This window comes from Mobula birostris, chromosome 22 (genome assembly GCF_030028105.1).
Source record: "Mobula birostris isolate sMobBir1 chromosome 22, sMobBir1.hap1, whole genome shotgun sequence".
Classification (NCBI taxonomy): domain Eukaryota; kingdom Metazoa; phylum Chordata; class Chondrichthyes; order Myliobatiformes; family Myliobatidae; genus Mobula; species Mobula birostris.
In genome coordinates, this window is record NC_092391.1 from 20,392,183 (window position 1) to 20,409,362 (window position 17,180).

A 17,180-nucleotide genomic window follows, 5' to 3' on the forward strand; every position below is an offset into this window, starting at 1 on the left:
GAGGACTTTCATTGCTACCCTAAATGCCAGCAGTAAGAGAAGAGCTCTTAATAGCTTTTGAATGTCTGCATTCTCTGTACTTTTTGAAAGCTAATAAAATGGCTTTAACCTTATGATTTGCACCTCATTGACTTCTGAGGAACTTTCTAGATAACATTATCCCCAGATCTAACAACTCCTTTGTCCAGGTTTTCTCTCCCTCACTCTCCACCATTTACCCTTTGACTGTATGACATTGTTTACAGCCTCTCCCACAGCAGCCTGGCCTCACCCTGTCCCATTGTCTGATTGGTCTCTTTTCCCCCACCCTTGCCACAACTTAAGCTCAACCTGGTTTCTATTTTCCAATTCTGAAGAAGGATATTAAACTCAAAATTTTAACCCTTTCTCTTTTTTTCTAGATGCTACGTGGCCTGCTGAGTGTTTCTAGCACTTTTAATTCTTGTGTTTCTAATTATTTGAGTCAGTCAAGGTTGGGCAGAAATGTTTTTTTCAGTTTCTATTGTGCAAGTTTAGACCTTGTTTTCTTTCATTCCAGGCACGTTTGAGGTGAGGATGCAACGTTCACAGGTGTAGTGCTGCTGCTAATGGCCTCAAACGACATGAAAAATACGGTGAGGTGTTTACTGTCTCCATAACAGCAATTGCTTTTAAAAACTCAGCAAGAGCTTTGTTTTCAGGACCTTCAATCTACTTTACAAATGTTAGTCTGTATTTCCAAGGCTCCTTGCTTCTCAATTTCTGAAACATTCTTTTTGTCATGTCTTTTGGTATTTATTGAGCATATAATTAAAGCAACTTTTTTTTAAACCAGGCACAATCCATTCTTTTAGCTAGTATGGAATTGTAATATATAGCACAAAACAGTGACATTTTGGCTATTGAATCTGCACGAGGTCTTTCAGAAGAGTAGCCTAGTTATCCACACACTTTCTACTATTATCCTGCTTTCCTTTGGAAAGGACTACTATTAATTTTAATATCATACAGTGCATTCCAATTCTTAATCAGTCATTACATTTTTAAGGAAGAAATTCTAATATTTTGCTCATTTGACTGTCTTCTCTTTATCTGCTTGCAGTTAATCCCTAACTCATGGGAACACTTTTTATATTTATTTACTCTGTTTAAACGTTTCATGATTTTAAACACCTAACAAGTTATAGTTTAGCTACTCACACAAAGTGCTGGAGGAGCTTGGGAGGGGGATAAAGTCTCAGCCTGAAACGTCGACTGTTTATCGCCATCCATCAATGCTGTCTGACTTGCTGAGTTCCTCCAGCATCTTGTGTGTGTTGCTCTAAATTTCCAGTATCTGCAGAATCTCTTGTGTTTCTAATTTAGCTGCTCTTGTTTCAAGAGTAAAACTCCTGGTTCTGTGCTCTAACCATGTAACCGTATCACACCATCCGACGCGGCAATGTTGTGATTAGGGGGCACAATGGTTTACAGGACAGGTGACCGGGGTTCAATTCCCACCACTGCCTGTGAGGAGTTTGTACGTTCTCACCCTGACCGCATGGGTTTCCTCCGGGTGCCCTGGTTTCCTCCTACAGTCCAAAAGGTATACCATTTGGTATGTTAATTGGACATTGTAAATTGTCATGTAATTTGAAGGAGATTGAAGGGCTGTATGTTGATAAATAATGAATAAAAACCATCCCCAAGACCAGGACAACTCTTAAACTATATCTGTTACTTTCATGACCTGCAATATTTTGGTATCTGGAATTGGCCTCAATGATTCACCTGATGTTGACTTAGTGTTTTAAGTAGATTCCACAAAATTCCCTTGATATGGAATTACTATAATTATTTGGAATTTGTAGGTTACGTGGTTGGCACAACATTGTGGGCCGAAAGGCCTGTAATGCGGATGTTAGTTATATTCTTGATATACTGTTCTTAACCTTCCTGTATTCTCTGCAGTTTTTAGCAACAACATTGCAAGGTTTCTCTTGCCAACAAAATGTTGTTTCACATTCCTCTTCATTTATTCATGTGAACATATCCATTATCCATGTCCTCAATGATCTATGTTGGCTCCTGGACAATCATTGCTTTGCATTTCCTCTTCCTAGTTTGCAAGTATGTCCATACATCACTTTTCCCCCTCTCATTTTCATCTATGTAACTCCGGTAGCCAAAGTGCCCTCTGAGATCTCTGTGCTACACCAATTCTGTATAACTGAATGTACCCAATTTTTAAACTCACCACTGGCAGTCATCTTTCCTTCAGCAATTTTAGTCGTCTTCTCTGCTGCATTAAAATGTTCGTAAAACCTCTCCACTAATAAAATAACTAATTTCCTTTGAGGGTAAATGTCGGGTACTGTTCAGTGCTCTAGGGGCATCAAGGGGCACTACGTAAATGTAGATTATAAATGCTGTCTGCACATTGCAGTAATTTGCAGTGTTATAGATGTATGACTCTCTGTTATGTGGATCTCTTGAAATGAAAATACGATACTGAAAGAGCTAAGGTTGTTATTTAGGTCCAAACCTTTGTGTCCCGTAACAATTGCTAACCTGTAATTTCTCAGGATGGTGAGAAGAAAAAATTAGGCAATTTGAAACTGGTGCAGGCACCATCCTTATTTTCTCAAAAATAAATGTGGCAGATCATTATTTGAATAGCTGTTGTCTGTTGCCAGAATCCTGTACATCTTGCAAACTCATTCTTCCTTGTGATTTCATTGCAGCCTGAGAGATTTGCAATTGCTGTAGTGATCTTCATATTGGCCACTCTCCTGATCATCTATAATTCCAGCAGTGGCAACAACTCCATAAATTATAAAGGACATTTTGTCTATGATGTTTTGAGTCATGCACCATCAAGTTTAAAGAAATGGGTTACAAAAGATGGTTATCTTCCAGTTTCAGGAAACAAGGTGAGGAAATGTCTCCACTCTTTGATTTCTGTGAAATCTGCCGACGTATAAACATGGGACTCTGAAATATGTTCTCCCAAACTGACAGCCTACAGGAAAGCCTTCATCAGAATTGTAGAACATCTTTTGTTAGGATAGCAAAAGCTTTGACTGTCTTTCTGGTCACATGACCAGAATGAGTGGATGGAAAACCTGCTAATATTGTGCCTTAAAAAAAAAGGGATATATAAAGTAATTGCAGGCCAGTTAGTTAAACTTTTGTGATTGATATAGTGCAAACCTTCCACAAAGGCAGAGGTTAATCAGAATCAGATTTATTATCATTGTTAGATAACATGAAATCAGTTCCTGTGCAGCAGTATACAGTGATGCTGTCCAAGTTGCATGCCATCTTGGACAATGTCTCCCATCCACTACATAATGTACTGGCTGGGCACAGGAGTACATTCAGCCAGAGACTCATTCCACCAAGATGCAACACAGAGCGTCATAGGAAGTCATTCCTGCCTGTGGCCATAAAACTTTACAACTCCTCCCTTGGAGGGTCAGACACCCTGAGCCAATAGGCTGGTCCTGGACTTATTTCCTGGCATAATTTGCATATTACTATTTATGGTTTTATTACAATTTATTATTTATGGTGCAACTGTAAAGAAAACCAATTTTCCCCGGGATCCATAAAGTATGACTATGACTACTACTATGAAATGATAAATTTACTATAAATGGCAAAATATTCAAAATAAAGTAATAATGAGGTAGTGCAAGAACATTTAGTATACAGTGGCATGCAAAAGTTTGGGCACTCCTGGTCAAAATTTCCGTTACTGTGAATAGTTAAGTGAGTAGAAGATGAACTGATCTCCAAAACTCATAAAATTAAAGATGAAACATTCTTTTCAACATTTTAAGCAAGATTAGTGTATTATTTTTGTTTTGTACAATTTTAGAGTGGGAGAAAAAAAGGAAAGGAGTACCATGCAAAAGTTTGGGCACGCCAAGAGATTTGAGCTCTCAGATAACTTTTACCAAGGTCTCAGACCTTAATTAGCTTGTTAGGGCTATGGCTTGTTCACAATCATTGTTAGGAAAGGCCAAATTATGCAAATTTCAAAGCTTTATAAATACCCTAACTCCTCAAACCTGGTCCCAACAATCAGCAGCCGTGGGCTCCTCTAAGCAGCTGCCTAGCACTCTGAAAATTAAAATAAATGATGCCCACAAAGCAGGAGAAGGCTATAAGAAGATAGCAAAGCATTTTCAGGTAGCCGTTTCCTCAGTTCATAATTTAATTTAGAAATGGCAGTTAACAGGAGTGGTGGAGGTCAAGTTGAGGTCTGGAAGACCAAGAAAACTTTCCGAGAGAACTGCTCGTAGGATTGCTAGAAAGGCAAATCAAAACCCCCGTTTGAATGTAAAAGACATTCAGGAAGATTTAGCAGACTCTGGAGTGGTGGTGCACTGTTCTACTGTGCAGCGACACCTGCACAAATGTAACCCTTATGGAAGAGACATCAGAAGAAAACCTTTCCTGCGTCCTCACCACAAAATTCAGTGTCAGAAGTTTGCAAAGGAACATTTTTTTTTAAATTTTATTTTTATTTGGATAAGGAATTCACAAATATCATGTACTTTTTTCACAGATATAACCTTTTCCATTTTTTTATATGTATAAAACTACAATTATTTATACATTCTTAAGTACACATTGAGATGATATAAAAGGAAAATAAACATTTAAATAGATAATTATGTACTGTGGTAAATCTAACCTATTAGGCTAAGTAATGGAGTTAGTTGTTAAGAAAAATGGTAATAATAGTTTCCATATAACCCTTCTGGACCATTTCCACTGGTCCAAAATGTTGTATGTATGTATTAATGCCTATGTATCAACCATTGTAGGTGTTTATATCCTAATTTGTTCATGCTTGCTCCTGCCCGCAGACATAATTATCCAATCCCTATGTACTTATTTACTTAATTTTTTCATTTTTTTATCAAATCTTTCCCTTTACTTGTGTTAATTCTCTATTTTCCAAAAGAAAACAAAAAAAACAAACATTTAGACTAGGGGTGCTTACGTTAGCAATATTACTGTGTTGATGAGAAGAGCAGTATAAATCATTAGGAGAGTCATCTAAAGTCTGCTCGCATTGGGGTTATATATTCAATCCATTTATTCCAGATTTGATAAAATTTTTCTTTTTGAGTTCTCAGGGAGCAAGTCAACTTTTCCATTTTAAATATTTCCAAGATAATTTCGTACCAATCTTCTAATGTAGGTGGTATTGGATTTAGCCATTTTCTAGTGATTGATTTCTTACTTGCCGTTAAGAGGGCCTGCAGCAACTTTATATCTTTCTTCTGTTCAAGAAACAATACATGCCCCAAATAGAGCGTCTCAAAGTTCAGAGGTATCTGGGACCTAAGTAACCTTAGAAACATCTAAACAAGCCTGATGCATTTTGGAAACAAGTCCTGTGGACTGATGCAGTTAAAATAGTACTTTTTGGCCGCAAAGAGCCAAGGTATGTTTGGAGAAAAAAGGGTGCAGAATTTCATGAGAAGAACACCTCTCCAACTGTCAAGCATGGGGGTGGATCGATCATGCTTTGGGCTTGTGTTGCAGCCAGTGGCACAGGGAACATTTACTGGTAGAGGGAAGAATGAATTCAGTACCAGCAAATTCTGGAAGCAAACATCACACTGTCTGTAAAAATGCTGAAGGTGAAAAGAGGATGACTTCTACAACAGGATAATGATCCTAAACACACCTCAAAATCCACAATGGACTACCTCAAGAGGCGCAAGCTGAAGGTTTTGCCATGGGCCTCACAGTCCCCCGACCTAAACATCATCGAGAATCTGTGGATAGACCTCAAAAGAGCTGTGCATGCAAGACAGCCCAAGAATCTCACAGAACTAGAAGCCTTTTGCAAGGAAGAATGCGCAAAAAAAATCCCAAGCAAGAATTGAAAGACTCTTAACTGGCTACAGAAAGTGTTTACAAGCTGTGATACTTGCTAAGGGGGGTGTTACTAAGTACTGACCATGCAGGGTGTCAGTACCTGGAGTAAAGTACCTGGAATTCACCAGTCAGCCTGTGACAATGAGACCTCATCTTGTCTTTGCCTTAATGGGTATTTTCTAACCATGTGACCCTTGTATTGTGAGCAGTTTTGGGCCCCGTATCTAAGAAAGGATTGACTGACAACAGAGAGGATCCAGGGGAAATTTACAAAAATGATTGCGGGAAAGAAAGAGTTCATTTATGGGGAAATTTTGATGGTTCTGGACTAGTACTCACTGAAATTTAGAAAAATGAGGCAGGATGTCATTGAAACCTACCCAATATTGAAAGGCCAAGATGGGGTGGATGTTTCAAATAGTGGGATTCTAGGACCAGAGGGCACCGACTCGGTGTAGAGTGGAGGAATTTCTTCAGCCAGAAAAAGGTGATTTTGTGGAGTTCATTACCACAGATGGCTGTGGAGACAATTCATTGGCTATATTTAAAACGGAGGTTGACAGTTTCTTGACTAGTAAGGGTGTCAAAGGTTGTGGAGTGTTGGATCAGACGGTGGGTCATAAGGCCTAATTCTGCTCTTAGGCCTTAATGATTTTATTGAGAAAATCCCAAGGGTTGACTAATCTTTGTCATGCATCAATTAACACTATTTACAATGGTCAATGTGCCAAGGGACTTGAATTCATTGGAGGATGCAAAGATAAATTTGCAACTTGTGATTCTGAAAAATGTTCCTTGTTGACCTGGTGAAAGCAGGCCTATAGGTAACCTTCAAAAGGGAGTTAGGTGGATACGTGCAGGGGGAAAGAGTTGGTGGAGGAGGTGAAGGTGAAGCAAAGGAATAGTGCTGATAGTTGGATATGGTGCACTGAAGAAGCTGTTCTGTAGGATGTTAAAGCTAACTAGCTGAGTACAGGCTGGAACAGGAGGTGAATTCTTTCACAAACAAGAGGAAACCTGCAGATGCTGGAAATCCAAGCAACACACACAAGAACTCAGCAGGCCAGGCAGCTTCTATGGGAAGGAATAATGTTGACTGTACTCTTTTCCCATAGATGCTGCCTGGCCTGCTGAGTTCCTCCAGCATTTGTGTGTGTTGCATGAATTCTTTCAGGTGACTCTCTGTGACAACTTACAGTGATCTCCAGTTCATCAAACTTAGTCCCTACATCTGACACTGAAGCTTCATAGTTAAACACGTTTTCCTTTCTGAGCCGCTCTTGCCCACTTCCCCCACCTCTCCACTATTTTATTGGCTATGTGATCTCCAGGAAAAGGCAGAAGTACAGAGCAAATGGCCCAAGCCCCTTAATTGGAAAATTTAAAATAAAGTCATTTTCTTCTCTCTCTTCTGCCCCCCCCACCCCACTGAAATGTTAATCCACCTTCCCTCTCCACGATATCATCTTGAGAGGCAACCGCATTAGTGATAGTCACTTTGACACCTGATTAATGACTGACACTTTGACGCCAGTAACGCCCTGTCGCTCTGTTTCAGACGATGAAGCTCCACTGTGGGTCGTGCGCACTTGTCACCAGCTCCAGCCACTTGCTTGGCAGTGAGGTTGGGTCAGAGATTGACGAGACTGAGTGCATCATTCGTATGAATGATGCACCTACCTCTGGATACGAGAAGGATGTGGGGAATAAAACAACGCTGCGGGTTGTCGCGCACTCCAGTGTTTTCCGGGTGATGAGGAAACCCCAGGAGTTCCTTAACAGAAGCCAAGAAATGGTCTTTATCTTCTGGGGGCCTCCGCAGAAAATGCAGAACAGAAAAGGCGGCATCTACAGACTCATTCACCAAGTGGGCTCGTTGTTCCCAAATGTCTCCACGTACATCATTGCTCCCAAGAGGATGCAGCAGTTCGATGATTTATTTCAGAGGGAAACTGGGAGAGACAGGTATTATGACAATGTATATGCAGCCCTTTGAAATGAATCTTTCTCTTGTAAATTTTTACACCTTCATTACATCTTTCAATTACAGGTCTCATGCTCTGTTCCTAGTTTCGCTGTGCCTGTGGCCATTCTCTGTGTTTGTGTGGACAACCTCTGCTGCCTAATGACCGTGTTCCAACAGGGCATTTGATTGTGGTTGTAAATTTGTACAACCATTGATTCCTCCCTCCCAAAACTGCCCTGCACTTTCTTTTAATTTCATCCAACTCTGTCTCAATTCATGGTACATATATTACTCATTGTCGAACACACACATTTTCTAATGTGTATTGTGTCTCAGCAACTGGTGTTCTTCCTACATGTGTGTTTTGCCAACTCAGAATCAGGTTTAATATCACTGGCATATGTTATGAAATTCATTAAATGTGATCTGCATGCTCTAGAAGTTGTTTTGCTTTTACAGTGGCAACTACCTTACATTGGCTGCATGATATAAATTATAAATTGGCATTAACACCACTGTCGGCCACCTAGGGTCACTGTATCACCCGGTGGTTTAGTGATAAGGTGGCTTTGTATTTACAGAAGCAAGCTGACTTGCCAAACAATACTGCTGAAGCAACATAACATTTTGTGACAAAGGGAAGATTTATCATCTGCAAAATAGTGAGTGGGGAGGAGTTAAATTGTGTGTAAGATGTTCCATTGTGTAACCAAGTAGTGTGAGGGCACGCTAGAAGGGAGAATTAACCAGTCATCATCTTTCTTATCGGACAGGAGTTTGTGTGTTCACTATACGCAGCCACAATAGCATTTCGTTTAACATTACATGCATGGCAACATGTGGTGTGCCATTACCCTAACAAAGCACCCTGTGCATGTGGTCATTATCATTTTCTTCCATTATTTTCTTTTAAATCATTTTCTTGTTTCTTTCTGAGTGTAACCCTGAATCCCTGTGGCATTGGGCTTATTAAGGAACACTTTGTGTGGATCTTTACCACATATCTCTTGCGAGTCTTGATCTGGGTAACTAAAGTTTGTACCGCTTCATCAGTGAATATGGGTTTGAGTTGCTGAGCTGGGTCAGTGTGGAATGTAAGCACTTGCGTAGACTTTGAGCTGCATGGCCTGTTCTGTTCTGTTCTGTGGATCCCATTATTAATGGGATTTGATTTTCTTTCTTATTTGACTTTGAAGAAAGAAATCGCATTCCTGGCTGAGCACAGGCTGGTTCACCATGGTGATTGCTATTGAGCTCTGCGACAGTGTCCATGTGTATGGAATGGTTCCTCCCAGTCACTGCAGGTACGTGCTCATCTTCAGAGCTGCTACACCAGCTTCATGCCAGGGTGGAGCAAGCAAGTGGGACTAGTATCACAACAGCTACTGCTGTACCTTCTAACCCATTGGGTAGGAGAGGGACTGAGATTCAATATTGTGAAAAGTGTCCTTAACACTTGTTCTTTTGAAGCTGTGAATGTTGGAGACTAACATTTTCTTTCAAATATTTACCAACCTGTTTCTTCCCTATTCATTTTAAATCAAAATCCTCCCATGTTGTTCTCCTCCAATAACCCCATCCATTTTCAGGCAATATGTTGTTCTTATGTGGAATAGTAGCCTAGTGACATGACATGTATAATTGCATAAAAATACTAAGTGCCATATCTGGCATTTCTCCCCTGCAGTAATGCTTTCTGTTAAGTGATTCCTCAGATATTATCCCTCTAATTGATCACAAATCCTTATTCTCCAGTTGCATTACTTGTTGCTCTGAGATGATGACAAAGGGCATGTTTTATGCAGTTAAGAATTGAACTAATACATTTAAATGTTGTAGCTAGAATCAAGAGTTAGAAATAATGCATCCTTGTCATTTGGCCCATTTTACGTCAACTACTAACCTTTTCCAGTTAATCCCACTTCCGTCATTCATTGCCCACAGCCCAGTAATTTTGTTTTGCCACCAAGAATTCTTTCCTGCTTGTATGTCATAGGGTATGGAAGCTAATTTAATCAGTTGGTGCACTTCCAATTGTAACTTACAATGTAATCATTTTTTTTAACTAATGTTACCACTTGCTTTGGTAAATACCCTATGAATTTCTGGTCACTGGATGGAGATGGAGGGGAATGATCCTTATTTACTCCACTGAAAATCTTAAGATTTTTAACACCCCTATCTGATCAGGCCTGGTTTCTCCAAACTCACTACATAGCTGAGGTACCTCATCCGTTGTCAGTCAAGCAAATCTTCTGGGCATCTTCTCCAAAATCTTGTCATCATTCCTACAGTGTGATGCCTGAATTGTCAATAGTAATCATTCTGGAGTTCGTAAATTGTGGGCTTGCTATATTGGCTGTACTTATGGGCTACCCCCAGCACAATTCTCGCTGATTTCATTTGATGCAAACTAAGCAACTTTACTATGTTTTGATGTACATGTGACAACTAAAGCTAATGGGACTTGAGAATTTTTTTAAAAAACAGCAAAAGCTGGAAATATGAAATAAAAATGGAAATGTTGGAAATATTTAATGGGATCAGCAGCATCTGTGGAAAGAGAAGCGATGAAATATGTATTGCTCTCAGTTTCTCTTTCCACAGATGCTGCTTAGTTTGCTGAGTTTTTCCAACATATTCAGTTTTTTTGGCTGAACTTGAGCTTTGGGTACTGCAATACGAGCACCAAATTCAGGAAGCAACAACACAAACTTTGCCTCACAAAGTTTGAAAATGTGAGTGAAAATGGCAGTGTGAAAATGCCCTTGTGATGACCTAACCCAGGATTACTGTTGTGTTTTAGATAAGCTTCCAACCTATATCTTGTACTGGGAGAGAAGAAGTGTCCAGTAAGATAGACTAGGTTCTTTCTTCAGTCTGCGTTTGTTGGTATTCTCAGCTGAAGAAGTGAAGGGTCTGAAGCTGCTGTGCTTAGGGAGTGGAAAATTCTATATTTACAATGCATCTACAATGCTTCCTTTGAGTTACATATAATTTTCACACCATCTTCTTTGCACCCACACTCCAGCTACCCAAAAATTAATATTAATCAGCATTGTCTGGTTTCTCAGTTACCTGCTGTCCACAGCTCCAGGACTGCATTTTAAATTTAATCTACAATCCATGTTCAGGTCTAAAGTTCAGGTTGCTGAAGTTAATATTTGCCATATGCCCTAACAGTTGAAAATGTTATTGGCTCCTGTTTCTATTGCCATACTCAGTTAAATGTTTTACCTATTGATAAAACTAATGCGATTTCTTTTTAAAACAGAAAGCCTCAACACAAGCGAATACCCTATCATTATTATGAGCCGAAAGGTCCAGATGAATGCATGACATACATTGGGAATGAAAAAGCCAAGAGGGGGAATCACCATCGCTTCATCACTGAGAAGGATGTGTTTGCTCAGTGGGCGAAGCTGTATAACATCGTCTTCTCACATCCCAGCTGGTGACCTGTACCTGGTACTCTGTCACACCTGCGTTTCCTGAACTCTGTATACATAGCTTAGAAGCACAGTTGCTCTAGGATCGATGCAAACTGGAGCCTATAACCTGTGCTGGCCATGTTTGGAGGGAATGGTAGGTCACAGGATCATAAGTATTGTTGTGGAAGGCTTGTAAGGAGAGCTGGCACAGCTGAAGGGGTGAAGTCATGATGTTTGACCTGCAGTGCTGTATGACCTGCTTCTACATATCAGTTCGATAGCATCAGTCCCTATCTAGTCTGTGACCTAACCTGCAGAATGCAATTCAAACACCTGCTTCATTCCAATGACACCTCTGTTAGCTTGGAGCCACATAATGAATCTGCAGAATGGTGAATGGACTTTCAGGCAAGGCTTGTGTCGTGCTGCTTTATCCTGCAATTCTGCATTCCTAATAAGGTTTCCTAAGTAATTGATCTGTTCTTCAGTGGTGTTGAAGATTTCATTTGGAAAGGATCTCTGTACAAGAGACACTGAGTTGTATCATAACGTTCAAATATTCTGTGGGTTTTGGTTTTGGGTTGTAGTAAATTGAGAAATGACTTTGGAGATTCTACAGAGATTCAGGGCTAAGTTACATGATGCAACTTTATCTTTGTTTTATGTTTGTGTTTTAGTTTTCTCTAATATTCAATGTGGGAAGTCTACTCTCCATATGACTAGTGAGAAAATAAATTTCAACTGACCAGATTAAATCTAATAAATACTACTGATGACATTATCCAAATGGAAGTCAGATGCAATATATTTAAAAAGCAGAATTTTGATCTCATTATTCTGGATGGTTTTCCGTTACAAATGGACGTCTTACATTAAGCCAGGCCACTGGGTTCAAAATGTTGTTATCTGTGCTGACCTTTCCCATTCCTACTTATGTTTTGATGAGGTCCTTATGTTGAAAATAATGTCCACTTGTTGGTTTTGTAATAATAAAGACCATAAAACATAGGAGCAGAATTAAGCCATTCAGTCCATTGTCATCATGGCTGATTTATCTATTATCCCTTCCAAACCCATTCTCCTACCTCAAGAGGTTTCTTTCATTTTGGGATTTGAACGAGCCCTGAATTGCTTGATACACATTCAATTGGACAGAGCACAGATCAGTCCTTTAAGTCAGAAAAGGAAACTTAAAGAATTAATTTATTATCTTCAACAAACTCCATAGCATTTACATTACTACGTGCCCTTTTGTTTCAAAAGCCTTGCCCAATTTTGAGTATGGTCGAAGCCCCATACTGACCTCATGTTGCCTGCTTGAGTTTTATTAAATTCTGGCTATCCTGTAAAATGTTTCCTTTCTGATATAAACGTTGGTCTTTTTGTTTTTTGCTCTTACTACTTGGATATGTAATGATTTTATTTTGTCATTGTAGTACCATTTTTATTTTGCATCTACTTCTCTCCTTTTATTGGTCTTGGACAAATTGGATGAATGGGCCAAAAAGTGGCAGATGAAATGCAATGTTGAGAAATGTATGATACTGCATTTTGGTAAAAGGAATAATAGTGTGGACTATTATCTAAAGTTGGAGAAGGTTCAAACATCAGAAGTGCAGAGGGACTTGGGAATCCTCATGCAAAACTCCCAGAAGCTTAATTTACAGGTTGAGTGTGGTAAAGAAGGCAATGCAATGTTGGCATTTATTTTAAGGGGAGTAGAATATCAAAGCAAAGAGATGCTGCTGACCCTTTAAGGCACTAGTCAGGCTGCACTTGGTGTGTTGTCAATAGTTTTGGGTCCCATGTCTCAGAAAGGATGTGTTGTCATTGGAGATAGTCCAGAGGGGGTTTATGAGAATGATTCCAGGAATGAAGTGGTTAACATATGAGGAGCATTTGGCAGCTTTGGGCTTGTACTCACTGCAAGTTAGAAGAATGTGGGAAAATTTTATTGAAACCTACTGAATATTGAAAGGACTAGATAGGGTGGATGTGGAGAAGATGTTTCCTTATGCTGGGAATATCCAAAACTAGAGGGCACAGCCTCAAAATTTAGGGGTGTCCTTTTAGAACAGAGATAAGGAGGAATTTTATTACCCAGAGAGTAGTGAATCTGTGGAATGTTGTGCCACAGACTATGGTGGAGGCTAAGTCAGTGGGTATATTTAAGGCAGAAGTTGATTGTTTCCTGATCAGTCGGATCAAAGAATGTGACAAGATGGCAGATGTATGGGATCAGCCATGATAGAATGGCAGAGCAGACTCGATGGGCTGAATGGCCTAATTCTGCTTCCATGTCTTATGGCCTTTATCTGTTTTTTAAAAAATTTTATTTAAAGATACACCTGGTCATTTGTACAGTAGACATAAAGAACTACAGATACTAGAATCTGGAGCCACACACAAAAAGCTGGAGGAACTCAGTGGGTCAGGCAGCATCTGTGTAGGAAAATGGACAGTCGATATTTTGAGTCAAGACTCCAGATGAAGGGTCTCTTTGACTGTCCACTTCCTGTCATTAATGCTGCCTGACCTTTCATCTGGAGTCTTGACTTGAAGTATCAGCAAGTCTCTTCATCTGGGGCCTTGACTCTAAGTATCGACTGTCCATTCTCCTCCATTAATGCTGCCTGACCTGCCGAGTTCCTCCAGCGTTTTAGTGGTGTTCCAGTTGTACTTTGGGCTGTATGTATAGAAAACTTCCTGTATTCTCCCTAAATAGTGTGCCTTAATCCAAGCTGCAAAGAGCATCCTCTACTGTACCATTGGGACAATTAGATCAGTATTCATCCTCTCTCTTTCTGTCTGACACTGCCGGTCACAAATCACTGTACAGTTTTATCTATGGACACATCCTGCCATGAGCGCATTTCAATGGGCTTGTGCCCAGTATTGCTCACATTCAGTATGTGCTACCTTGCTGGAAGTGGCTTCATGCCCAAACACAGATAACAAAGGATTCTCTAGCCGACTGAGTTGGCCTGTGAGAGCTTTCAGTTGGTCCCAGAAGGACTGCATTTCCCATGCTGTGTGATCCTATGTGCTTTGTTCCAGGTACCTTTCTGCCTATTCTTGCCTACCAAAGCTAGATTACATTTTATTTCTGTCAATTTTTAACCAAGTAATTTATTTTGTCGTTGTAGCAAGAGATGATTTTGGGTAGCAAGACACAAAAAAAAGGGAAAGTGAAACATACAAAGATGGGATTTCATGTATTAACTGTTTCATGACATTTTGTACCTTGCATAGATGCCTATCGGCAAGACTATTTTCTAAGAAGAGAATATTTCACTTCTCTACTGGCTGTTGATGGAGTAGCAGTGCTTTTATAGGTGCTCCTACTCTTTTAAATTTGCTGCTTCAAACCTGTTTTAAAAACTTACTTTTAAACACAATATTGCTTTATGATGAGTCATGCTAAAGTTACTAAAAAAGCAGAGGACCCTCCTGTAACTTTGGAATCGATTATGGTAACACTTCGGAAGCATAAAAATGAACTTTTGGAGGAGTTCCAACAACTCAGTGCTGAATTTAAACGGATGGATGAAAAATTGGATTCTATTCAAAAAACTTTAATTGAACATGATAAACGGATAAAAGAGAACTCTGACGATGTTCGATGCGAAGATTGACGACCTGGAACAGATCTGTGATAAACAGTTAAAGTTTAATGAAACATTTAGACAGAAGATTGTCGACTTAGAAAATAGGAACAGAAGAAATAATCTGTGTATTCTGGGTTTTAAAGAGACACTGGAAGGTAATCAGCCTTCGGAAATTTTTGCAAACCTTTTGGCTAAATTATTTCCGAATATTTTTAAATCTCCACCTAAGATAGACTGAGCTCACAGGTCGCCTTTATGACGACCACCTCCGGGAGGACACCTTCATTCAATGATAATTTGTCTTCACTACTTTCAAACAAAGGAACTTTTAATTCATGAATCTCGTTGGAAAGGTATGATTGATTATGAAGACCACAAGTTCAGAATTGTGGAAGATTTTTCACCTGAGGTGTTGAATGAACGCTTCAAACTTTAAAAAGTCATGTCTGAGCTGTATAATAAAGGTTTTAAACCCTCTCTTCAATACCCTGCTCGTCTTAGAATCATTTTGGAAAATGGCTCTCACAGATGGATTCGTTTGACCGAAGAAGTGCAGGATTTCTTGAGTGCCGAATTGATTTCAGAAGTTTAACTGTTCAACAACTCTTTACACAAATTTATGTTGTGTCTGCCTGATGGATCCTTTTTTTAAAATCAGCAGTTTAACTGCTCGTCACTTTCTTTTATGAACAATTATGCTTTTTACTCTTGGCATACCTTCTTATCTAATTTGTTTTTGTATTTTTATCCCCTTGTTTAGAAAATAAAGGATTTGATATTAGTAAGTTTTCTTTGTGTTAATACTTTCTAAGTTAAAATGTTTTGAGCTTTCATATTTCTTTCTAATATTTTTATACTATAATTCTGAGGTTTTGTTTAATATGTTTAATTTTGCTCTTTTTTGTTATGTCTTGTTGGAAGCAGTTTTGCCTTGATATCTTTTTTGGAGCTCAGCCAGTAGATTGTTGTGGGAGGCATGATAGGTTTAGTTGTCGACTGCCCTTTGGTCAATTTTCTCTCTTTGGGCAGGGGGTGGGGGCGATTTTCTTTTTTTTTCTATCAGCTGTTTGGTTCTCTTAGCTTCATTTGTTGCTTGGTTACTTTTTTAAAAGCTAATTGTTTGGATTTAATATATATTCCAGCAGTTTTTATTTAAACATCTCCTTTAAGCAATATTTAAAATGGATCATATTTCTAATTTACTTAGTTTTAACGTGAAAGGATTAAACCATCCTGTGAAATGTAATAACATATTTAATTGTATTAAGAAATTGAATGTCTCATTTATTTTTTTTACAAGAAACACATGTTCGTAAATGTGATAATTTATGTTGTTTCAGACGTTGGAAGGATAAGGCAAGAGGAGTTTAGATTTTTATAGACAATTCAGTTTCTTTCGTTCAACATGATGTAGTGTCTGATACCAACGGGAGTTTTGTTATAGTTTCAGGGTAATTAGATAATAAATTAATAGTTTTTGCTAATTTGTATGCCCCAAATATAGATGATCCAGGCTTTTTTGAACTTTTTTTTGGTTTTTACCAGATTTAAGTTTATATTCTTTGATTTTAGGAGGAGACTTCAACTGTTTAGATCCTGTTTTAGATCGTTCTTCTTCTAAACAATTGTAGTAGATCTGCCTCCTTTATCCAATCTTTTCTAATGAAATGTGATATTGTTGATGTTTGACATTTTCTACATCTAACAGATAAAGAGTACTCATTTTTTCTCAAGTTGATCGTACATATTCCACGATTGATTTTTTTTTTGTTGATAGCCAATTGATTCCATTAGTTCAATCCTGTGAATATAAAGAAATTGCTGTTTCAGATCATGCTTCTGTGTTTTTGTCTTTAAATCTTCCGGGTATCTCCCAAATAAATAGATTCTGGCATTTTAATTCAACTCTGTTATCAGATAAAGATTTAAAAAATTTTTGGAGAGACACATTATTCTCTTTTTTGAAGAGAATACGCTAGAAGAGACTGCTAGTCTTATTTTATGGGATGCTTTTAAGGCTTATATTAGTGGTCAAATTATTTCTTTTACCGCTAGTGTTAGGAAAAAAAGCTAATAAGGAGAGAATTGAGTTAGCCAATCAGTTGAAACAATTAGACCAAAAATGTGCTTTGGCTCCAGATCCTGTTTTATACAAAAGACGTGTTGAAATTAAAACTAAATATGATCTGCTCTTAACTTATCCAATTGAAATGCAACTTTTAAAAGATAAAAGTTAATTTTATGTTCATGGAGATAAAACGGGTAAGCTATTAGCTAACCAGTTAAAGAACTTTTATAGTTAAACGTCAAATT

At 38.6% G+C, this 17,180-nt stretch overlaps 1 protein-coding gene across 3 annotated transcripts in view; it reads left to right on the forward strand.

The window, feature by feature from the left end:
* st6galnac6 (ST6 (alpha-N-acetyl-neuraminyl-2,3-beta-galactosyl-1,3)-N-acetylgalactosaminide alpha-2,6-sialyltransferase 6) overlaps positions 1-16,626 on the forward strand; it is a 44,011-nt gene extending 27,385 nt beyond the window's left edge. For all 3 annotated transcript variants that reach the window (XM_072240268.1, XM_072240267.1, XM_072240269.1), the window contains 5 exons: positions 539-614; positions 2,703-2,891; positions 7,421-7,827; positions 9,025-9,132; positions 11,103-16,626. In XM_072240268.1, the coding sequence (XP_072096369.1) occupies positions 588-614; positions 2,703-2,891; positions 7,421-7,827; positions 9,025-9,132; positions 11,103-11,286 (915 nt within the window). In that variant the 5' untranslated portion in view covers positions 539-587 and the 3' untranslated portion in view covers positions 11,287-16,626. The remainder of the gene's footprint in view (positions 1-538; positions 615-2,702; positions 2,892-7,420; positions 7,828-9,024; positions 9,133-11,102) is intronic.
* The last annotated feature ends 554 nt before the right edge of the window (positions 16,627-17,180 follow it).